The sequence below is a fragment of the Lacerta agilis genome, chromosome 8, assembly GCF_009819535.1.
Source record: "Lacerta agilis isolate rLacAgi1 chromosome 8, rLacAgi1.pri, whole genome shotgun sequence".
Taxonomy (NCBI): Eukaryota; Metazoa; Chordata; class Lepidosauria; order Squamata; family Lacertidae; genus Lacerta; species Lacerta agilis.
The window spans coordinates 20,582,182-20,607,089 of record NC_046319.1 but is presented as its reverse complement, the minus strand read 5'-3'; the positions used below and the strand labels follow the sequence as shown (position 1 = coordinate 20,607,089).

At 49.1% G+C, this 24,908-nt stretch overlaps 1 protein-coding gene across 12 annotated transcripts in view; it reads right to left on the bottom strand.

The window, feature by feature from the left end:
* EPHB2 (EPH receptor B2) overlaps positions 1–24,523 on the bottom strand; it is a 104,794-nt gene extending 80,271 nt beyond the window's left edge. For 5 of the 12 annotated variants that reach the window (XM_033156457.1, XM_033156459.1, XM_033156460.1 and 2 more), the window contains exon 1: positions 24,175–24,519. In XM_033156457.1, the coding sequence (XP_033012348.1) occupies positions 24,175–24,265 (91 nt within the window). In that variant the 5' untranslated portion in view covers positions 24,266–24,519. Of the gene's footprint in view, positions 1–24,174 lie in introns of all 12 variants that reach the window. The other 7 variants (XM_033156468.1, XM_033156465.1, XM_033156466.1 and 4 more) reach the window with 4 other exon arrangements.
* Between the last annotated feature and the right edge of the window lie 385 nt (positions 24,524–24,908).

The window sequence follows — 24,908 nt, the reverse complement described above, 5'->3', positions numbered from 1 at the left end:
CTGCAGTCAGGGATGGCCGTGTGGCGCCAGAAGCACTCGTCCTTTGCAACCGTGAGAATCATAGAGCTGGAAGGGACCCCTAGGGCCATCTAGCCAACCCCCCTGCAGTACAGGAATCTTTGGCGGGGCTCAAACCCACGACCCCAAGATTAAGACTCCCAGGCTCTGCTGTTTCCTCTCACCTCAGCAAAGAGCAGAGAGGGTGGCTGGAGGGGGACGTCAGGGTGTGAGCCAGGAGAAGGCACTCGACCGCCTGCCCTCCTATGGCAGGACAAGAGAGCCGGGGATGCTGGTGGGGGGGGGCCCTCCTTTTGTGCCGTTCCAGCCCACGTCTGTCTCTGCAGGCCGGCATGCTGTGCCTGGCATTTAAAGCAAATCCTCCTCGGCCGATGGGAACGGGCAGGCGCAGGCCTGGCTGCCATCCCGGCAGCAGTCTGTGCCACTTCCCCACCCCCCCACCCCCGGCCCACTTAGCCGAGTCAGCCCGACCCGGCCTGCCCACATTGATGGGCTTTTCATTAAAATGTCCGTGCCGCCATGGCTGGCCTCCCTCCAGGCTGAAGGAGATGCCAGGGCTGAATGCCGCTCTGCTCCCCCCGAGGGACCAGGGCAGGCGTATCTTCAATGGTAAAAGTCCAGCTTTCCAAGCAGGAGTAGTAGATTTGGGGGGGGGGGGACGACGACAATGGCAAGGCATTAGCCTGCCCAGCGTGGGGAGAAACTGTGAGGCGTCTCTCAAGGCCCAAGTTGTTGTGGGCAGCATTCCCAGACATGGGGCTGGGGTGGGGTGGGGGGCAGCTGCGGAGCCTGGGTGAATTCGGAAATCTTTTGTGCCTTCATAAAGGCAACCTCTCCTCCGACCGGTCCCCCCCTTTATTCAGGTGGATTCTTCCTCCCTCCTTCTCTGGCTGAGGAATTCACCAGGGGTTTTCGGGTGTCCCCCCCCCCGCGTCATTACCTCATTAAATAAGCGTCCCCATTGACATCGGGTCTACCCCCTCCCCACGAGCTATACTGAGTGGAATTAATTGCCCAGATAATTAAATGCTTCTTTTTTTCCCTCCCCCTTTTTTTTTCCTTTTCGCAGGCCTCAAATCTTTCAAGTGCAAACGGCAGCCGCGCAGACACCAAAGTCTCCACGGCACACGACCTACCACATCTTGCCACGCCGAGGCACCGGGTGCGAGGAAAGGCCACACACAAGGCGGAAGGGTGGCTTTGGGGCTGAGCCCTGGCACCGCAGGTGCAGCTCCGTGGGGATCTGCTCTGCCGAAACGGCAGAGAGGAGAGTAAAGCACAGTGGTTAGAGCTAGGCTTGCCTAGTCCCGCACTCCCATGATCCAGTCGAGGAAACCTCATGGACAGTTCTTAGAAGGTGAGGTTCATAAGAACGTCATACACGCATGCAGGATGTGTTGAAGTCAGAGTAGCGAAATCGCAGCTTATAACCTAAAATCATATATATGACTGACACCCTTCTTTGGAAATCAATCCCATGTCCAGACTTTAACATTCAAAAGCTTTACTTGCAAAAACATCTGAAGCACTGTGTACACTGTGTACTGTAAGCCGCCCAGCGTGGGGGGGGGGTATAAATGATAAAATTATGACGACGACGATGCCACGTTAAACAGTCATGGTTTCCACGAAAGGATCCTGGCAGCTGTAGCCAACAAACAGTGCCGAGAGTTGTGAGGAGACCCTTTCCCTCACGGAGCTACCATGGATCTGCAGGTGCTACTTGCAGGTATCTGGATGCGACCGAATTCTCTGGAAAGCTTGGTGAAATGAAAATGTTTTGAGTACGTTTCAAAATAGAATAATGGTAGGTGCCTGTCTACAATTCAATAGAAACAGCATTCCAAATTACTGATGCCACTAAGCTAAAAAGCTTTGGTTCGCATACAAAGCAGAGGAATATGTGAATAACTGTGGGAAAGTCAGGCCGGCTTCCTCAGATGATTATAATAACGTGGCCTGTGTTTAAGAGCCATGGTCCTAGGCCATTGAGGGCTTTATGCCCTAATTTCATTAATTATTACTATTAATGGCATATATAGCCCACTTTTTCCTCCGAGGAGCAAAAAGTGGTGCGCATTTAATCCCCGCAACAAACCTGTGAGGCAGATTGGGCTGAGAGGCAGTGACTGGCCTATGGTCACACCCAGTGAGCTTTATGGCCGAGCAGGGATTCGAACCCTGGTCTCCCAGGTCTTAGTCTGATACTCTAACTACTGAACCATGCTGGTTCTCACTAGCAGTAATATTGGCTTGGTGATGTTCCGGCAAGCAGTGAGGCGCTTCCAGCACCAAGGGTAATATGCTGATGTGGAGCTACTGCAGCCAAAAGGTCTGCTCAGTAAATGAGGACTCCACCTAGGGTCTTTTGAGTCCTACAGGAAGTTCTGCAGGGTGTACAAGCACCGGCCTTGACTGCTCGGCTCCAGACAGATCCTGCTTCCTGCTAGGAAGCTGCTCAGGGGTTCAAAACCTCATGAAGATGAGCCAGGGCCGGGAGATATCCTGCCATACCATCACCGCGATTATTTGATCTTAGCGTTCTGCATTTCCCCAACAGCCAAGAGCACCAGATTTCTGTGTTTTAACTGACAGGCTGCAAAGCAGGCAATTGTTGCCAGCTCCACACAGGCTTCTGCCCAAGAAATGGCTGGCGAGGAGGACAAGAGAGCAGCAAAAGGGGCTCCGTTTTGGGATGCTCCGTTGGCAAGAAGTGCGCGTATTGACGGCACACGAGAGCGCAAGCAGCACAGCAGCACATGTATAAACATGCAAGTAAGCAGGATGGCGGGCTTGGTGGTGCTTTTGTCTCATCCAGCGGGGCTCTCCACCGCTGCTTACTTTCCCCTATTTTTAAAAGGCATGCATGTACCCTTGCATGCGCACACAGATTGTGCTCAATCACATGTGCCATCCCGTCATGGGCAACAGAAAAACAACAGAGGGCAGCCAGTCAAAATGCATGCCAGCATCTCAGCATCGCAAGGAGAATCCACATGACGGTAGGATGTTCCAAGGTAACTTTTTGATTAAATCTGTATTTAACAGCAAATCTGCCTCATTCCCATTTTCTAAAACACAGCCATCCTTCCAAGTCCAAATTTTGCCATGCAGTTCTCCAGCCAAGAAAGGTTTACAAAAATGCACACACTTAGGAGGAAAGGCTATATAGTTTTCTTTATGGTCCAGCTCTCACTTCCATACATCATTACTGGGAAAACCATAGCTTTAACTATACGGACCTTTGTCGGCAAGGTGATGTCTCTGCTTTTTAAGATGCTTTCTAGGTTTGTCATTGCTTTTCTCCCTAGAAGCAGGCGTCTTCTAATTTTGTGACTGCTGTCACCATCTGCAGTGATCATGGAGCCCAAGAAAGTAAAATCTCTCACTGCCTCAATTTCTTCCCCGTCTATTTGCCAGGAGGTGATGGGACCAGTGGCCATGATCTTAGTTTTTTTGATGTTGAGCTTCAGACTATATTTTGTGCTCTCCTCTTTCACCTTCATTAAAAGGTTCTTTAATTCCTCCTCACTTTCTGCCATCAAGGTTGTGTCATCAGCATATCTGAGGTTGTTGATATTTCTTCCAGCAATCTTAATTCCATTCTGAAGGAAATTAGCCCTGAGTGCTCACTGGAAGGACAGATCCTGAAGCTGAGGCTCCAATACTTTGGCCACCTCATGAGAAGAGAAGACTCCCTGGAAAAGCCCCTGATCTTGGGAAAGATGGAGGGCACAGGGAGAAGGGGATGACAGAGGACAAATGGTTGGACAGTGTTCTTGAAGCTACCAACATGAGTCTGACCAAACTGTGGGAGGCAGTGGAAGACAGGAGTGCCTGGCGTGCTCTGGTCCATGGGGTCATGAAGATTTGGACATGACTAAACGACTAAACAACAACAACAACAATGATCTTGAAAACGCCAGGCTGCTTAGGTTGCCTCCAGAACCAGTTTTGTGTCAGGCACTCAGGTCTGAGAGCGGACAAGGGACAGGCTGGCTCGTTGTAGATCCAGAATTTGACAGCCTGGTGACCTCCCTCACTAACAAGTAGCTCAGGACTCAGCAAATTTTGCCATTTTCCTATTGGATGGTGGTGCAAATTTGGGCGTTGAGTGGCACGTGACTTTTTTTTTTTTTGGCCAGGAGGATTATGGGCTGATGTGTGGCTGTCCCATCCGGGACCACCTGCCCTAGCTTCAGATTGGCCCATGTCACGTGACCTCCCAGGCCTGCTGTGTAGCTATCTGAGTTGGCACTGCATGTTGTTCCCTCATCTGAGCATTTGTACGGAGCAACTCTTGGGACTGGCAAGGAGGGCCCTCACTACTCCTTGTAGGACATGTATGTTTCCCCACAACATGCAGTGCAGGGTGATTGACATTTAATCCCACTGCATCAACCCTAAGATGAGGCAGGGTGGGGGCGGGCTCTGTATGAGTAGAAGAAAAACCCTACAGGAAGGTTTGCATCCCAATTCTTGCCAGAGGTACAGATTTTTGCGGTCTAGCCTGCTCTGCTCTGATTCCTCAGAGCCAGCCGCAGAACAGAGAACAGCTGTGCTAGCAGCTAAAGCAGGCAAACTGACCTAAATCTCCCCTGAATGAGCCCAGGCTGGCCTACTATCAGAGCAGGGAAAGCAAAGAAGTTCTTCCAAAACCCCGACCATCCCAGAAGGGTTTGAAGAACACCAAGAGAGCCCCGTTAGATCAGGCCAGTGGCGCATCTAGTAGTTATCGAGAGCCTTCCCCTCCATGAATTCGCTACATCTTCATCTGAAGCCATCCAAGTCGATGGCCAGAGCCACTAACGGCAGAGCAACCAATGCAAATTTCACCATAGCTGTCAACTTTTTCCTTTTTTTAAAAAGGGAAATTCCCTTATTCCAAATAAGATTCCTTGCAAGAAAAGGGAAAAGTTGACAGCTACGAATTTCACCCCTAGCTTGTACACAAACACACATCCAGGAAAGCAAGAGTCCTCATCGGAGTTTGGGAATATGTTCCAGCCAGCCAGAGAGACCCAAGGTGGGTGTCTTCTAGCAAGGTCAGTGAGGGGCGTTACCTGGGGAGAGAGGGTGTGGCTGGGGAGGGGTGTGTGGCCTGAGAGAGTCCCAAGGGCCAAGTGGCGAGGCCTGGAAGGCCGCATTTGGCACCCGGGGCTAAGGTTGCCTACCGTTATCCTAGAGAGATGCTGTTGATTACTGTGGACCAGTCTTCCCCAACCTGGCAGCCTCCCAATGTTCTGGATGGCAACCCGCACCCCATCAGTCCTAGATGGAAGCCACCTGGTTAGAGGAGGCTGCTATAGCCAGCCAATCATGAGTGAGCTGGGTGGATGAATGAATTTGCAGAGTTGTAGTGTTGGAAGGGACCCCAAGGGTCATCTAGTCCAAGTCCCTGCAATGCAGGAATATGTCCGTATGGGGATTGGACCCATGACTTTTGGCGTTATCAACGCTACACTCTAACCAACTGAGATAACTGGGGATCTGACTTTTCAGCTCCCTGGCTCCAACCCCGCAGAGTGTGCATTCTTTCCCTGCTTTCCCCTCTCCTTTCTCTGCCTCCCAGTAGTCTGACTCGGTTTAAGGCAGCTTCCTTTGCGAAAGTCCCTTTCCAAGCAAGGTGATCGGGAGGGTCGATAGCATAAGCAAGCCATGTTCATTGATTTCGGTGGCCGGGACACGAGAGTACCGGGAAAACAGTAAAAGAACGACTGCAACACATTGATTTGCATCAAGCAGCCTTGTTGCAAGACAGTGTAGAGATGCACATGCTTTGCATACATTCCTTAGTGGGAGATCACATGTAAGGCATGCATATTTGTTCATATGAGTTTGCCATTCATAAGAATGCAAGGAGAATTCTGCTGGACCCATCTTAGCACAGCATCTTGCCTAAAGGCACTCACAGCAGCTCGGTTCCCATGCCCACCATACATTTCATTCAGAAGGTGTGTGTCTCAGTGATACTCCCTTAATCCAGCATTGTCGCTGGAGGCTGAAGGGCCTTCGATGCCTTTTAATAGCTCTTCCTGGGTCGCTCCTGGACAGGGATAAGACTGGGGACGGTGTCCCATGCATTGGTAGACTCAAGCTGGAATGTGCGCAGAGGAGGACAACCGAGATGATCAAGGGTCTGGAAACCAAGCCTTATGAGGAATGGATGAGGGAGTTAGGCATGTTTAGCCTGCAGAAGAGAAGGCTGAGAGATGATACGATAGCCGTCTTCCAATATATGAAGGGGAGATGGAGCGAGCTTCTTTTCTGCTGCTTCAGAGGGTAGGACCCAAACCAGTGGGTTCAAATTATGAGAAAGGTGCCGCTGATTGTACTCACTCCAAAATCACAATGTGCAACCCTCGCTCTAAATTAATGATTTGTCGTATAGGAAAGGACTTCCTTTCATCTGTCCTAAATCTACTGCTCATTCATTTCACTGAATGTCTAAGTTATAGTACGTCAAGGGAGGGGGGGAAACTTCTACTTTCTCCACACCACGCAGATGTATATATATTTCAGTGACACAGGCACCCTTGCCATCTCTGAAAGCCTTTTGATGTATTGCAAATTAAAAGCATCATCTGCCTCATGAACTTGAAACAGGGCAATGTAAAAATCTTAAATAACAAAACTGGGTCTCTTCCACATACCTCAAGGTGAAACCTCATTTTCTTTCTTTTTTAGTATAACATGGCTTATACTAAAGACATCTGAAGGCAGCCCTGTTTAGGGAAGCTTTTAATGTTTAATAGGCTATTGTATTTTAATGTTCTGTTGGAAGACACCCAGAGTGGCTGGGGAAACCCAGACATATGGGTGGGGTATAAATAAATAAATTATTATTATTATTATTATTATTATTATTATTATTATTATTATTATTATTATGGCTTGATACAAATACCTGTGCATCATGCAAGGGGTTGGGAAACCTGACGAGCAGAGGGTCAGGTAACATGAGCAGAATCTGACCCTGCGACACACACACACACACACACACACACACACACACACACCCTCTCTGCAATTTTAACCCACTTGAGAGAACATGCTTAGCAAGCTGGATAGAGAGTAGGGATGGGCAAAAGATTCGAAGGAATCCAGAATTGGGAACTGAAGCAAGATCTCTCCGAAGCAACCCAAAGTGAAGCAAGGATTCCAAGGAGCTTAAGTGTGCTTCTGTGATCTGGATGCAGATCAAAGAAATTAGATAGTAACAGAAACTCAGATATACCCTGCGTAAGCTAGGCACCAACTGGCTCCTTAAACCACAGCTGCCAAAACAGAATGCCTAGTTCCCCCTTTTTAGGGCCAGACGGCAGGAAAGTCACGTTTTTCAATACGAATTTTTTTGGTTCCTGAAATTCATTCTGATTGTGCAGATAAAATATCATGAATAGAATTCTACAGTGTGTGTTGTTACTGTGCGAAAACAGGCAAGATCAAAGGATCTCCAGGTATGCACCTCCAGATGGGTGGAGACATCAGGCACTATCCTGGCACCCAGGTATCTTCACTTGGTTGCATCTGGCCAATAGCCAGGTGCAAAATGCGCCTGGCACCCTGGAGACGAACGCTGGAGAGGAAGCATGTTAATGAATTTGCCTGAACCATGTGGCTTCTATATCCATGGACAGGAGGCAGGGAAATGCTTGCAAGCCACGCTCCCAATGTCTGTGAGCATTGCTACATATGCTCAATCGACAACCATCCTGATGTTGAGCAGAGAATATCCAAAGGCAGCTTCTACTTGTTTTGCATGAATGCCGGTAGAATTATCTATGTGGTCAAACATCCGAATAAAGATGGATCTCCAGTCATGCGAGGTGTTCTTCAGATGAACATTAGATTTTCCCTGCGGACCTTCTCCGCTCAACATGGGGTTGGATGGGAACCGAGGAAGGCTCTGATTTCCATCCCAAACATGAGATGAATGCATGGACAATAGCAAGTGCTGCTTCCATTTCCATTGGGGGTGAGGTCAGAATTTTCCAACATTCCTAGGAACAAACTACGGTGGGTGACGTGTGCAAGATTGTCACAGGCTAGAGATAGGAAGATCCACCTCTCTCTAGTGCCCCGAGGAACGATCTCGCTGCTGCGAAAGAAGTGCTCTTGTAGATGAGGCTGGAGGAAGGAGAACCATTGCAGAAAAGCAGATTCCGTCCACTGAATTCCCCTCTGCCGTCAGGAAGAGCCGGATCTGCCTTGTGTCAAAGAGGCCCAGTCCAAAGCTTTCACCAATGGAGGGCTGAACGAGAGGCTGCTTCCAGACACGCAATGGCTTTAAGGGGCATGAATCATCCACATTTCCGAATCCCTGCGCTAAAAGAAATGTGCAGCGTAAGGAGACAGAATGCAGCGCCGGGAGAATATTCAGTGCTGAACAAAAGCATTAGGTGGGGAGGCTGGAGCACAGAGGCAAATGTTCCCAACCCCGCGAAGGGCGATCACAGCGAGTTTTGGCTTTGCACACGATCTTCGGCAAGGGGATTCCCGCTTCCAAAGTTGCACATCTCCTCCCCCCCCCCAAATATATATATATATATATATATACCCAAATAAGGCGTGACGTGTTTGATCTCCAGCTCTGTCCAAAAACACAGGACCCTGAAACCGACAGCACTGGCAAGCCGGCTAGATTCGAGAAGAATGTCCAAATCCCAGGATTTTCACTCAAGATGTTTCTCGGCACAGTCTCCCCCAGTATTTTCTTTTATTCATACAAGGCAACTGCAACTAGGAATATCCAGTCTCTGCATCCCTCCGGCCACGGCAGCAATCCTCCCAGCTCAAACAGAACATGACAAAACAATGGGCATGCAGCAGACTGTGGCAGCTTATATAAGAAGAGCCTGCCTGGTTCAAGGCAAAGGGCAATCCAGCTCAGACTCCTATTTCCCACAATGGCGATATCTTACCTATCATTCGCCATAAGGTCCCAAGGAGGATGAACGTATAAAAATACAACAGGTTGCATCCGAAGTTAGCTCTGCTCATGCTTGAAGTTGATGCGCATGGCATACAGGCCAGTTCATTTCAACGGGTCTACTCCGAGTAAGTCTGAGTTGGCTATAACCCATGATTGCGTGGCAAGGTCCCGACCCCTCCACGAAGTTGGATAAAGACACTTGACAACAGTATTTTAGGTTAATGGGCTAAAAAAAGGCCACAACTTTTATTGGTTACAGATTGTGAGCAGTTATTGGCTTAGGCATTGGACCTAACCGACTATATCTGACTCCTGCCCATCTGCGCGGAGTCCGGGAAGGTTTAACCACCAGTAGGGGGAGTCCTGCTGATGCACATCAACTAGGAGCTCCCCTGGGGCCACCGATAGGGGTCGTGCCTTAGGCCCTAGCCTCCCCAGGCTTCGGACTGGGCCACACCCTCGGAATCCTTTAACGGAATACCATTCAATGTGGGGGGGGGAGGTGATGGCGCTACCTCCCCTCCTCTCTTCTCCAGCAATATTCCAAAGCCGAACCACCAAACCTTACAAAGTTGTGATGATTTTCTACGAGGTAGGCGAAAACCAAGTGGCGGGTGCCAATTTGCCAAGTGGAAAAAGTCCTACCAGGCCCCTTGACGGTGACCAACCGAAGCCCATAGCAAGGTCAAGAGATGAAAAAACCTAAAGGGCGGGGAGGGAGGGTGGGAAAACCGGAGCAGCTGGAAGCATGAAAAGGGGTGAGATTCCTGCCGCGTCCTGCTTAAATCAAGCAGGCCACACACCCCAGAGCAATCGGCTTGGTTGCCTGGGCAGTGACGCAGCTGGGAATCCCTCCAATGGCGCAGGGCTGACCACACCCCTGCGCACGTGAAGGGGTCGTGAGTGCCCACAACTCCACCTCCTCCTAAGGCAGAAGTGGCTTTAACATCTGTTAAAGCAATTTGCATTCAGAAGATGGGTCCTAAAGATATACATATAGAATCAGTGAATCATAGACTTGTATAGTTGGGATGGACCCCAAGGGACATCTGGTCCAACCCCCTGCAATTCAGGAATCACAGCTAAAAAGTCCCTGACAGAGGAAAATCCGACTTCTCTTTAGAAACCTTCAATGAATCTGAGTCTACCACCTTCTGGTGTAGTCCACTCCACTGTCAAGCAGCTCTTACCATCAGAAAGTTCTCCTGGTGTTTAGTCAGGATCACTTTTCTTGTAATTTGAACCCATTGGCTTGGGTCCTACCCTCTAGAGCAGCAGGGGAAACAGTTTGCTCCATCTTTCATACGTGTGTGTGTGTGTGTGTGTGTGTGTGTGTGTGTCAGAGTAAAGAGGTATCTTCAGCACAAGACAAACACTGTATGATAAGGTGCTGGACTCACCTCTGTGAGGAGGGTATTCCACAGTTGAAGGGCTGCCAGAGAGACCATCCTCTCCCAGGCCACAACTTCCTCCAAACTTCCAAGGGCAGCGGAACTACCAAGAAGCCCCCACAGATGCATCTTGGTATCCCACAAGCCTGGAATGAAGGCAAGGGTCCTCAGTTGTCCACAAAATCTGGATATTTTGACCTCTGAACATGACTGCATGGCTACCAGGTACTACCAAGGCTCCACATCTACAAAGTAATGAAAGGATTGTCTCCATCCTGCAGTCTTGCCCCCATCAAAGTTGCAAACCCTCCAGAATTGATACTTTGGGGCACCTGAAAAAAACAAGCACTTGGGGTCTGCAAGCCAACTGGTGGCTCGGTACACACAAACACTCTGCCCCCCTGCAAGGGACAAGGCAAAGCGATGAGTTCTAGAGATGAGTTCTGAGGTCACGTTCCAGGAGTCTGTCATTGTGGAGAGCCCTCCCCCCCCACTCTTATCCCAACAAAGGCCACCAGAGCAATCTCCATCCTCCAGCAGAAGCCCTCAGTCAAAAAGAAAGGTCCTTCGGCTGCTTAATGGACCCTTTATAGAGTCTTTTACAGGGAGGGCGGGTAACATAATCCCAGCCTCAACATTTCTTTTGACTGCTCTGCGAGGTTTCAGCTGTGATTCAACTGTTGGCAAAGTCCCACGACCCATAAAACACACACAGAGGGAGCCCAGCACTGCAGAGGAAGCCCCGGGGTATAGCAATGAACTCTGTCAAAGGCCACGTAACCAGGCTGATCTGGGGGGTGGCAGGGGGGCTCAGCTGCAGATCCACACTGCTTGGATGACGAGGGGTGGGGAGTGGACCATTCCAAGGTTCCCCATAGCCCATTCTATTCTGCCCAGAAGAAAACCGACGGCCACATCGCTGCTCTCGCTCTCGGAGAGAACTGACATCTCTGCAGGAGGGGCACCCTATTTTAATGGGATGTAGGGCACTTGCAATGGGGGCGGGGACAGAAGAACACCAGTAGAGCCTGCTGGATCAGGCCAATGGCCCACCTAGTCCGGCACCCTGTTCTGCCAGTCAGATGGACTCCTATTCTAACAGGAGGTGGTTTCGTGTGTTCATTAGGAACATCTGCAGATCAGCAAGAGAGCTGGAGCATTGCATGCACAACAGCTCAGGTGCAACCCTGACATAGGAAGCTGTTTTTTGTGGAGTCAAATTACTGATCCGTCTACCTCAGTGTTTTTCAACCTTTTTTGGGCAAAGGCACACTTGTTTCATGAAAAAAATCACGAGGCACACCACCATTAGAAAATGTTAAAAAATTTAACTCTGTGCATATATTGACTATATATAAAGTAATTTTTCAATTTTTCCCACGGCACACCAGGCAACATCTCGCGGCACACTAGTGTGCCGCGGAACAGTGGTTGAAAAACACTGGTCTACCTCAGTATTTTCTACACTGATGGGCAGCAGCTCATGAAGATGCTTCCAGCAGAAGCGTTTCCTGGCCCTACATGAACCTGGGACCATCTGCATGAAAAGCAGATTCTCCCCCCACCCCGACTTTCCCAATACCTGGGCATCTCCAGGTAAGGCCAAGAGTGCCCCCTGCCTGCCTGCCTGCCATTATCATAAATACATGACCTGCTGTGCTGTATTTAGAGAGCAAAGTCTACAGGTACTTTACCATTGCAAATATATTTTTAAGCCATTCTGATAACTATGGTATTTAGGCACGTCTGTTTGTAGTAAGTGCAGTTTTCATTTTTAAATCAGGTTATTTAATTCTTTTTAAAGGCATGTGAGAGGGGAGGGTGAAGGAGAGAGAGAGAGAGAGAGAGAGAGAAAGAGGCAGGCTATAATTGATTTTTTTTAATTAAAAATCCAATTTAAAGTTTAAGCAAATCTTTCCTGTAATTATTGCTCGAAGCATCCAAAGTGTTTTTTGCCCTGGATTCAGGCTTGCTGGTGTCCTCATTTGCCAGAGCACTTCAAGGTCAATATCAATGACGCATTTAATGCACAAATAGAAATTGTTATTAATAATGTTGATCATCACCTTAATCACAGCCACTACCATCTAGCAGGGTATCTCACGTACTGAAACAGGGATGGGGAACCTCAGCAGCAAAATGCGGCCCTCCAGGCCTCTCTATGTGGCCCTCGGGCCTTGCCAGCCACACCCCCTTCTCCCCAGGCCACACCCCTCACCAGCCCTGCTTTGAAACCCTCCTTTCTTGCTTTTCCCTGGCTGGAATGGGTCCTTGAACTCTGACAATTCTTCTTGCTTGCCTGGAGGGAGGATAAAGTGGCGGGTGTCAGGGTTTGCAGAACCCTCGCCTACTATACAGTGGTTAAAATTCACACCCACTTTTCCTTCTAGTCCTGCCAACCCCTAGCAGGTGGCCTCTGGAAGGCTGCCCAGATGAGAATCTGGCCGTCAGACTGAAAGAGCTTTCCCACCCCTGTACCAAAAGGACACCTCTCGCAGTGCCCATTCAGTCTTTTCTTGAAACCCTTCAGGAAAGCGAATCGCCCAGGCTGCTTGGCTGATCTTACCGCTTCGACACAGCTTAGCCCAGATCTGTCTTCCTTGTCCTACCTTTGGTGGATTAAAAATAAAAAATGATTCTCCCTCTCCTTTCTGACATGCTTTTAAATATTTGAAAGGGGAGGGGGAGGGGGGAAGAAGTCAATGTGCTTTGTATTCTCCAGATTCGGCAGCCCCCGGCCTGTCTGCTTTCCCTTACAAAACTCACCTGGGATCTTCCGCCACTATTTGATGGGATGCCGGCAGATGCCACCGAGGACCTTGGCTGCAGAATGGACTTTCAACAGGGGCTGAACAATAAGGGCTCTTCTTAGGTTGCAATCCTGAACACAATGGGACCTACGTCTGAGTAAGCATGCAATACGATTGTGCTGTAGCTCAGCGGTAGAGCATCTGGTTTGGATTCAGAAGGTCCTAGGTTCAAGCCTTGGTCTCACCAGGCTGGGGACGTTCCGGCCTGAAGGCAGTGTGGTTTAGTGGTTAGTGCGTTGGAGACCAAGATTTCAGTCCCCATTCAGCTATAAAGCTCACTGTGCCTTCCACTGTATTATTATTATTATTATTATTATTATTATTATTATTATCATTATCATTTACAATGGTATATACCACTCTTCATCCATAGATCTAAGGGCAGTTCACAGCATAAAATACAAATACAAAATAAAAATAATAAGAACAGAACAAAACAATAACTGCCCCGCCCATAAATGCATTAAAAGAGTATAGGATCATAGAATCAAAGAACTGTAGAGCTGGACGGGACCATGAGGGTCGTCTAGTCCAACCCCTTGCAATGCAGGAATCTTTTGCCCAAGATGGGGCTCAAACCTATAACCCTGATATTAAGAGTCGTATGCTCTACTAATTTAGCTATCTGTCAGGGACCGTGAGGAGAACTGCACTGAGGAGGAATGGTGGGAGCCTCCCCCTCCCTCTGCTCCTGCTCCTGAATCTTCCCAGGAGCAGGAGGACAGTATAGATTTGGAACAGTGGCTTGCAGAGGGGCATAGTTCAGAGGGCAGCAGCTGGGAGATACTGGGCGGGGAACAGCTAGGAGAAGAAACACTGGAAGAGAGAGAGTTAACAGATTCACTGTCATTGGACAGCATTCCTCCACTCTCCCCAAGGTCAAGAAGAGCTCAGAAAGTCTCAGAACAGAAAGTGCAGAGGGTACAAGCTCAGATGACAAGACGTAGGAGTGACGTAGATTAATAGGGACGGAAGGGGTGTGAGCTTTAATTGGGAGCACAGCCATTCCTAGGTAGACGCTTTCTTTTGTCCCTTGCTGTGTTTATTAAAGAAACTAACTTGTAAGAATTTCATTTCGTCTGATCTGCTTATTTACGGCCACGGGGGAGGAAGCCGATGCCCCGAAGCCTGACACTATCCTATATGTATTATATCACAGGGTTGTTGCGAGACTAAAATTTGCAGAAGAGAACCATTTCACACCACCGTTGGGCCCCTTGGTGCATTTAATAAATTAAAAGTTAAAATAAACCCTGGAGAGATGCTGCCAGTCAGAGTAGACAATACTGACTTAATTGAATGAACAGTCTAAATCAGCGTGAGGCAGTTTCCTATGGTGGGAAGGGTCAGCGCTCTGTGGTAGAGCAGCTGCTTTTCACACAGAAGATCCCAAGCTCAGTCTTTGGCATCTCCAGATATGGCTAGGAATGTCCCCCTGTTTGAAACCCTGGAGAGGTGCTGCCAGTCGGTGTAGACCATACTGCACTAGATGGAGCAATGATCTAATTCACTTTTAAGGCAGTCTCCTATATTGGGAGGAATGCACAGTAAAATGCTGGTTATTTTTTGCTTTTTTAAAAAAAACGCAAACTGATGCAGGGAGATGGAGAACTGGACACAAGATTGGAAAAAAAGAAAACTGAGAGACAACAACATTGACAAATCCCATCACAAGCTGTGAAGCCTCCTGCCATGTCAGTGACAGCTTTGCTCCTTCTTGAGCCTAAGCAATGGACCCTGGACAGCTCTGGAGCTCGGATGTTGCATGTCAAGAAATCCTTGCTATTTCTTCTTTTATTGAATTTGTAGCCTGTCCTCTCTCCCCAAGGACTCCAAGTCAGTAAACAGATACACAACTTGAAAACAAAATGCAAAAACTATCTAAAACATCCCCCCCCCAAAAAAAACCCCCAAAATTTAGAATGTTACAGGTAGGTAGCCGTCTTGGTCTGCCATAGTCAAAACAAAATAAAAAATAAAAAATTCCTTCCAGTAGAACCTTAGAGACCAACGAAGTTTGTTCTTGGTATGAGCTTTCGTGTGCATGCACACTTCTTCAGATGCCTGGTATTCTTCAGATATTCTTCAGATACCTGAAGAAATGTGCATGCACACGGAAGCTCATACCAAGAACAAACTTACTTGGTCTCTAAGGTGCTACTGGAAGGATTTATTATTATTATTATTATTATTATTATTTGAATTTGAATTTGGAATGTGTTCTGCAGCCGCTGCACTGTGATCCCTCCTATCACGACTTCATTTCCTCTGACTTCTCATGTCTCGGGGGGTCAGTTTGTAAACTGGCCCCCAGCCTGAAAAACAAGTCACACACCAATTCAGTGAATCGCCTGATGCTCGTGGATATGAAGTTGAAGCCAAACAGACACGAAGCCAAATGTGGATAGAAAGTGGATAGGGAAAGGTTTTTTTTTCCTCTATGCTAGAACTCGTGGACCTCCAATGAAGCGGAATGTTGGAAGAGTTGGGACAGAGAAAAGAACTTCATGCTGTTAATCTATGGAACTCACTTCCCCAGAAGCCAGTGATGGCCACCAATTTGGATGGCTGTAAAAGAGGTTGGGACAAATTCATAGAGGAGAGAGCAATCAAGGGCTCCTAGGCATGATGGCTATTCTCTGCCTGCATGGTTAGAGGCAGCAATGCTTCTGAATGCCAGTTGCTGGAAACCACAGTAGGAGAGAGGGCTCTTGTGCTGGAATTCTGCTTGTGGGTTTCCCATTAGGACATCTGGTCAGCCACCGTGAGAACAGGATGCTGGACTAGATGGGCCACTGGCCAACAAGCTCTTACGTTCTCATATATTTCCTTACACTCCATCTCCAAGCTGTTGCGAACAGCCAACTTTTAAGTTTCAACATAAAGCCCAGTTTTCCCTTCTCTCTTCCCTCTCAACCCCAAAATCCAATTTGATTAACATCCAGCCAATGGAAAAGTTCTGGAGAACTCGACATTTTGTTTACAATTTTGTGACATTTTAATTCAGGGATGAGGAGCGTCAGGTCTGGAGACCAAATGCAGCCCTCTGGTCCTCTTCCTCTAGCTCTCTGCACTCTCCCAAACTACCCCTCTACTTCCCAGTCCACATCTGGCCCTGCTCTGCACCTTCCAGAGTGCTTTTGCCTGTCTGGACTTTGTCCTTGAACTCTAATGATGCTTCTTGGAGGACAGAGAGGGAGGACTGAGAATAGCTAGGGTATAAACCTTATATGTGTTTCTCTGCCCACTTCTGCCTCTGCCCTGTCTGCTGTTGACATGTGCCCCCCCAGGAAGGTTACCCAGAAAGGTATGCGGCCCTCAGTAGTTAGGGCTGGAAAAGACGCCTGTCTGAGATTCAGCAGAGCCACTAGATAGACCAATGCTGTGACACAGTGTAAGGCAGATTTCTGTGCAGATTAGTAGTATCCGAAGCTCAGTTGCATGCAAAAGCTTTTGAGTTCAATCCCTGACATCCCCCAATAGGGACGGACATTGGACTATAATTCCCATCGACCATTGGAGATACAGGCTGATGGGAGCTGGAGTCCAACAGTCTGTCTGGAGGCCGCTCCATTTGCATCTCCATCACCCCAAATGTTGACAACCCCGAGTCAGACAAACCAACGACCTGACTCAACACAAGGCACTTCCTGATGTTGCAGTGCAAGAATGACATACCCTTTCCTGGCTTCCCATTGTCTGTTGTCTGCCTCCTGCCTATTTTTAGACTGTAAAATGCTCAGAGGCCTGGACCTGTCATCTCATTCTTTCTCCAGAGCAACTTATGTGGATGGTGCTGTCTAAATCACCGGCATCATCAGTGCTGCCAGCCTATCAGGACTCTTCCCCTCACCCCGTGACCCAAAAGAGAAACACCCTCCTGTTGCCACCAATGACAAGAGGTATTCTCTACACACACACACAATTCTTGGTGGATGTGAAAAGCGGAGATAAAGAGCAGGAGAAAATTCTCCCTCCACTTCCTATTTTAAAAAAGTAGATCCTGTCACCAGATGCAAAAGGAATTCTCCCTTGTTCACCTTCCACGATTAAAGAGGACTCTCTCTCTCTATTTCAAACCTGGATGTGCTGGTCTAAAAATATTCAGCGTAAATATTTTAGTTGCAAGTTGTTGCATTTCAGATGGAGACCTTTAGTGCCATTGCAGATCATCCTTGGTTGCCCCTGAAGATGGGGTAGCTGTCAGCAGCCTCAGATGTCTCCAGATTCAAATGTGGGATTTCAATGTGCACATCCGATCACGCTCTTGTCTTTCTTTGACATTAACATTTCCCCGTTTGTGTCTAGCAGTGGGAGATCTCCCACAACTACAGCCAGGGCCACTCTTTCCCTGCCCATCTGTTTCTTTTGTGATTCTGCTTGGCTCTGCAAAGCATTATCTTTGAAAGCATCAGCAATGCACACACCGCAGGCCAGCAGAGTGTTCCTGTTTCATTTTCTGTTTCTCAAAGCAGCTCGCCTTGCTTCTATCCGGGGAAGAGATCTGTGTTACGGGATGCCTTCTCCAGACAGATTGGCGTAGGATTAGAACCCGCAGCCCTTCATTCAAGAATGCCGGTGCAAATATCCAAAGGACTCAGCTGGGAAGGTCCCAGGAGAGACAAGCTTAAGCCTAAAAGGCATTGTTAGTTGGTGCTTTTGAGGCAGCTTAATTCCTTCTCCAAAGTGGGAATGAGGAACTTCCAGCCCTCCAAATGATGGGAGCTGCAGTCCAACGCCATTTAGAGGGCCACATGTTTCCCGTTCAAGCTCTACATCTGGTCTACACCTGGCCTTCCAGATATTGCTAAACTACAACTCCCATCATCCCTGGTCAGTGGCCACGCTTGGTGTTGCTAATGGGGATTGCACACTCCAATATCTACATCTCTGCCCTCTTAGTGGCATCTCTCTCTCTCTCTCTCTCTCTCTCTCTCTCTCTCCAAACACATACACACACACACACACACACACACTACTGCTCACACTGACTTTGGTGAAAATAAAAAGCTTCAGGTGTTACGAAACCTTTAACCGCCTAAATTCTGATTCTGAACTCTGCACCCCACCACCATGGTCAAAATCCAGGAGCTTTAGCCTTGTTGGCAACTCTTTTTTTATTTTATTTTTATAAAGTGCTGAATATGACAAATCTTAAGCTGGGACCTCTCAAATACTGCCAAACGCATCAGTTGAATGCAACTCTAAAACAGAACAGAGTTAAGTGCTGCAGCTTGGAGTTGGGCATCTGCTTTGCATGCAGACGGTCCCAAGTTCATTCCTCCAAGTAGGCTGCAAGAGCCTCCTGGTCTGAAACTTGAGAGAGCCATTGCTGCCAGTCCCAAGAAAAGCTTTGCTGGAAAGGAAAAGGGGGGGGGGGAGCTGAATCACCATCTCCTGCAGGAACGAGTTCCATAGTTAAACAATGAAGAAGTCCTTTGTTTCCTCTGTCCTGAATCTTCCAACATTCATTGGGTGTCCACAGGTTGTGTGTGTGTGAGAGAAACTTTCCTCTATCTCCTTACTCCATGCAAGGCACCCTTTTATAAACTTCAGTCATTTCGCCCCATACTCGCCTTTTCTGTAAACTAAAAAAGCTCCAAAACACTGCAGGCTTTCCAAATTATGGTCAACATAATCCACTATGACCTCAAGGTCTTGTGATCCAGGAAAACAATTCTCTTGTTCCTATACCCTTTTCATACCAGGTCCAAGAACTGAAAGTCATTGCATGTTAACTCTTAAACATTGTCCAAAAAAGGAAAGTTGTGCATCATGTCAGCTACCAAACACCATCAGTTGTATTGCATGCCGGCTTGTCACAGATAGTCAAATACCATGGGCAAGAGCTAAGTGCTGTATCCAATGGATGTACCGTGGACCCATCAAGTTAATGAACACAACTCACTTAGGTGCATTAGTTTCACAATGGGTCTGCTCTGAGCAGGACTTGCTAACCAATACAAAACACCCAGTGAATGTTTGGTGAATGCAGGGCATCAACACCTGCAAAGGTGAATTCAGAAAGTCAGGTACAAGAGCTCTATTGGATCAAGACCCAGGGGGCCCTTCTAAATGTCCACCATCCTGTTCTCATAATAGCCAGGCGCCAAGCGCATTTTGCGACTGGAGTGGGTCCAATTGCGACCATGTGAATATCTCTCGGTGCCAGGTTTGCAATTGGGGAAAGCAAAATGTTGCTTAGGGAAGGATCTGAAATATTTTCCTTGAAGCCTGAATTTGTTTCATTCTGGGTTGCTTTATTTGATGTTTTAATGTGTCGTAAACCACTTTGTGATTTGTTCTTTCAAGTATAAAGTGGTATAGAAATGAAATTAATACTACAGTACTACTACTAATAATAATTTATCATTATTCCTCTTAGGGGGCAAAAACAGTGCCTAGACATTCCATTGTGGTGACCGTAACCCAGGTTAAAGGAAATTTGATTATACATCTGAGTTTCTAACACTGCTCACCATGGCCAAACAGATGCAGGCATGTCCAAAGTCCAATTTGGTGGCCTAATCTGGCCTGCCGGTCAGTTTAGTCTGGCCCCTGTGGCAGTTTATTTCTTGGGGTAAAATCCTAAAAATGCCTCAACAACATCAACCCTAAAAAAAAAGGTTAACAACTTTGGTTGCCCCTATGGTTGGCCCTCAAGGCCCTTCACTTCATCCAATCTGGCCCTCTTTGAAAAAAGTTTGGGCACCACTGGATGGAATCACACAAGCAGGTCCTGAGCACAACATCAACACTTCCTGCTTGTGGTTCTGAGTAACTAGCATTCAGAGGCATACTCTCTCCAACCACAGGATCTGTCTCTGATGGCAGGATCTGCCTCTCATTTATTTTAACTAGGAGGCAATAATTGTCAGGAAAGCAGAACGCAAATATAGGGAAATAAGTCATGGCCTTCCCCAAGACCCCTTTGTTTTCCCAGAGATCTCAAATATAGCCTCTTCACCTTTATAGGCACTGAGTAATTCAGGCTCAGCCAAATGTCAGTGGTTGGGGGAGATAGCCAGTAATGTGATCTTCTCTGGATATCGTTTGACTTCGACTCCCATCATTCTTTTGCCTTTTGGCCCTACCAGTTGGGGCTGATGGGAGTTGGAGTCTAAGACCCCTGGGAGTCATCACCCAAGTTTTACATTACAACAGAACTCCCACCATGATCAGCTGGTATTCAATTCTGGACAGCTCTGTTGGTTACAGCATGGTGTTGATAATGCCAAAATTGCAAGTTCGATCCCCATGTGGGACAGCTGCACATTCCTGCCTTGCAGGGGTTGCACTATATGATCCTCGGGGCCCCTTCCAACTCTGTAATTCTATGATTCACCACTATAAATGAGGATGAAATGTTTTATGCGTATGAAGTACAAAGGAATCAGGCCATTGGTTTCTCCTAGCTTCGTACTGTCAAAACTGATTGGTGACAGCTCACCAGAGTTTCAGACAGGGGTCCCCTCCCAGCAATCCCCATATATTTATTCATTACTATTCCCAAAGGAGCCAAGGGCCACAAACAGGAAGTGACAAAACCATAATTAAAACAACAAAATTCCACTTCAGATAAACACTGGGAAGGGTCTCGGGCTTAAAAGGATAGCTGGAAGAGGAAACTGCTCAGAAAAGGCAACAGAAACAGCACCTGTCTAATATTCAAGGGCAAGGTGTTCCAAAGGGTCGGCGCCACCACACTAAAGGCCCCGTTTCTACATTGTGAGGAACGGACCTCCTGAGAAGATGCTATCTGCAGGAATGCGGTGATCAATCAGTTACATAAAATTTGCCAAAGTTACATACTAGATTTGCCAAAGGATTGAACCTGGGACCTTCTGCAGGCAAAGCTGATGATTTACTGCTGAGCTGAGGCCCTTCCCTTAAGACACAGAAAGCTGCTAGACTATCGATCCATTTAGCTCAGTGTTACCAACTCTGACTAACAGCAGCTCTGCAGGGTTTCAGACAGGAGTATTTCCTCTACTTGGGCACTTCCTGCAATGACAGTATTTTAGGTAACCAAGTTCACATGGGGCGGGGAAGGGGGTGGGAAGCAACAGACATCTGGCTTTGGCAGAATCTTAATGCCAAAATTGACACAGGGGAGCTGTTATCAGATCTCCCAAGCTTTTTTCGTTCTTTGCTTTAGTGCTTTATATAAATATGTATAGCCACTGGGATTCCAATTTTGATTACATCAGTAGAGCTGGGGAAAGGGGTTGTTCACACTTTCCTCCATGCTGCATGCTGGCTCTAAATCACACAATCTCTCTCTCTCAGCTGCTTCTGACTGAGCATCATGGGGAAGGGCCATAGCTAAGCAGCAGAGAATCAGCTTTGCATGCAGGAGGTCCCAAGTTCAGTCCCCGGCATCTCCAGGTAAGGATGGGAATGCTCCCCTGCCTGAAACGCTGGAGAGCCACTGCCAATCAGTGTAGTAATGAGCTGGATGGACCAATGGTTGGATTTGGTAGAAGGCAGCTGCCTATGTTCCTAAACCCATTGGGTGTGTGTGGAGGAAGGAGTCTTGAGTTTGGAAAACAAATGAGAATAGATTTAAAACAGCCACTCCAAAAGCTGCTTCGACTGAAATCCAAACACCACCACCCCTCTCTAAAGCTAAAAATTAATAATATTGGTGGTTGCATTCACAGATTTCCAGCATTCTGCTTGACACTTGTGGTCCATCCACACACAACTCAATATTTACATTATGGTGGATTCCTTGCACGCGCGCACACGCACACACACACACACACGTTGAGTATTTGTGGCAGAGAACAGTGGTTTTAATGGTTTTAACTGGGGTAGGGGAATTCTCATGAGGATTAGAAGTCACATCACCTGGAACCCACCCACCTGCTCCAAAAAATCGAATCAACAGGACAGGGGATGCCACAATAACAGGAAGATCCGGGAGTGCCCTTAGAAACCCAAGGAAATCATGGCTGATGAATCTAGAGCCACAAGACAACTAGAGCATATGGAGGCTGCATGGAGGGGTGTTTCTCCATTTTTTTTTACCCTATTGCCCAATACCTTGAACTTCTGCAAATACATAAAAGCAGAACCCCAAATATTGCAACAATAATCCTGATCAGAAATCAGCCTCCCTATGAAAGTGTGATGTGGTCAGCCTTGCAATGAAAATTATCTGGCATCTGCGGTTGCCACCAGTTCACCACCAGGAAGTTGGGGAGAAAAAAGTCGAAGTTCTAACAGGGCAGTAAGTGGCTCCCAATCATGAAGCGAAATGTGTGCCTGCCTCAGTCCTGGACGTGGGTGGGGGTGGGGAACAACACGCCCCTAAAAGTGAGCATTGCACCTCATGTCTTGGATTTGTGCTTGGCGTATCCCCGGGAAGGAAGGCCACAGCACGTTGCACATGGCCAAGAGTTGGGCTCTTAACGTATCACGTTGTACTAGAGCACCAGGTGGTAACTTCCAGGTCCATCTGGACCCACATCTAGCAGGAAATGGAGAGGGGAAATGGGTGCTCTATTTCTGCGGAGACAGAATGGGGGGAGGCAGAACCAGCCCTGCGACTTGTGTCTCAAAATGGCGTTGCACAAGCAACATTCATTCGCAGTGGTCAGTGAAGGCAGGCCATCACCCCCTCCAGACCACTTCCTAGCTGTGTGACTGCAGGATGAGGTCCATTCATGCATCAGCCTTGCTGCCGTGAGCGCAACCCATTCATAAACACATATGCACAAACACCGGGTCGGGCAAAACCTGTGAGATGAGAACATCCACCACATTTCTCCTAGAGGGTCAGTGAAGGTAGTCCATTGTTACTCCACCTTGCAGAACAGGGTCAGCTCCTGCTGTCAGGAGGGCAGCCCACCTTTCTCCTGCTCTCCCCCTCCCTAAATTTCTGGCCAACTGTCACAGGATGAGGCCGTTCATGTGGGGACATCATTCCTGCTAGTAAATGAGGACCATCCTCTCCTCATGGAAGAGGAAAGGTTTGACATGCAGAAGGTCCCAAGTTCTGTTCATGGCACCTTTTCATAGACCTGGGAAGAGCCACTATCTGGAATCCTGGAGAGCTGCTTCCAGTTAGTGTAGTAGACAATACAGAGCTGTTTGAATTGATGCTCTGACTCACAGCTTTCAGTGTTCCTGTTTGGGATAGGCCTTCACATGCAGAAGGTCCCAGATTCAACCCTTGGCATCTCTAGAAAAGGCTTCCTGCTGAAACGCTACAGAGCTGCCACAGAGTGTGGGCAATATTGAGCTGGACGGCCTGCTTCTGCTTCCTGTGTCCCTAAGCACCCCAGGTGAATGCCACCTGTCAAAGGATGTCAAAGGATGAGGCGACCGCCCAGGCACCATTCCCGCTGGTTCGTGAGGGCTCCCCTATTCTCCTCCTGCAACACCTATCCAAAACGAGAGAGCAAGTTCCAGCCTGGGCTGCAGCCACCTCCCAAGCATCCTGCCCGTGCCCGTTCCCTTTCCAGCAGCACAAAAGCCCAACCACGCTCTGGAAGCAGAGCCGCGCCAACGCCAAGAAGCGAGGCAGCTTTCAAAATCCAAACGGCAAAGCCACGTTGGAGGAGCCACCGTTGGAGAAGCTACTGCTGCCCAGCCCAGCCCGGGCCACCCTCGCGAAATCCTCGTAGGCAACTCGCTGGCCGGGCCTCCTTCCTCCTACCGGCCGCTGCCAGCCAGGCCAAACCGGGCCAGGGAGCGGCCTTTCAGCGCGCCCCGGGCTCCGGGCTCCGGCGCGCGTTTGCCAAGACAGCGGCCGCTTCCCAGAGAGCGCCGCCCGTCGATGGGGGCTGTAAGCAGCAGTCGGCGCCGGAGAAAGAGCGACGCGGTGCTGGCTCTCCCGGTCCGAGGAAGAGCTCGTGCTGAGCGGCCTCGGTTCCCCTACCCCCTACCCTCGACCCTCCCCCTTCCTCTTGCCACCCCCCCCCCCCACCTCCCCACAAAAAACCCCGAGCGCTGGCCGTCGCGGGGCGCCCTACCCAGCTCAGCATCCTCGCCGTCGCCCGCTCCCACTCACCTTCCACGGCGGCGGCCAGGCGCAGCAGCGGCGGCAATAGCAGGAGCCCGAGCCGAAGCAGGAGCGCGCCCGGGCCCGGCGGCGGCTCCATGGCGCGGCGCTCTCAGGGGCTCTAGGCGGCCATGGAGCTCCGAGGAGAGCGGCGAGGCCGGCGGGGGGAAAAGGAGGAGGAGGATCGGGAACTGGAGTGGGGTAGGGAGGAGGATCGGGGAGGGGGAGCTGCCTGGCTCGCTCGCGCCCCGCTTGGACGCTCGCTCCGTCCGCGACTGTGTCCGCCTGGCGCTCTGGGAGAAGGAGCGAGATCCGCGGCTTCTGGACGGAGGCGCGCTCGGCTGGCCGCCTGCCTGCCTGCCTGGAAGGCTCGGGATGCTGCAAAGGCAGGCGCGGCGAGGGGAGGGGAGCAGAGGGGAGGGGGCGCGGGGAGGAGACTGGCGGGGGGAGGGGGCGGCGAGCGAGGGGCTGCTGCTGCCGCCGCCGCTCCGCCCGCTTGCCTCGCCTGGGCCGCGCCAGGAGGCCGGCGAGCGCGAGGACTTGGGCACGTCGCTGGCCTTTGCGCCCCTGCGCGCTCTTGTGGATTCCGCTCTCCACGGGGAAAGGGCTTGCCCAGCGCCTCCCTAGAGCTTTCCAGGATATAGAGGGTTAATCCGGCATATTGGGTGGGGGGCGGGGCGGAGAATTGGACGTGTGGCTGCAGAAGCCTCTGTGCACATGGAGATCCACTGCGAGGGGTGTGA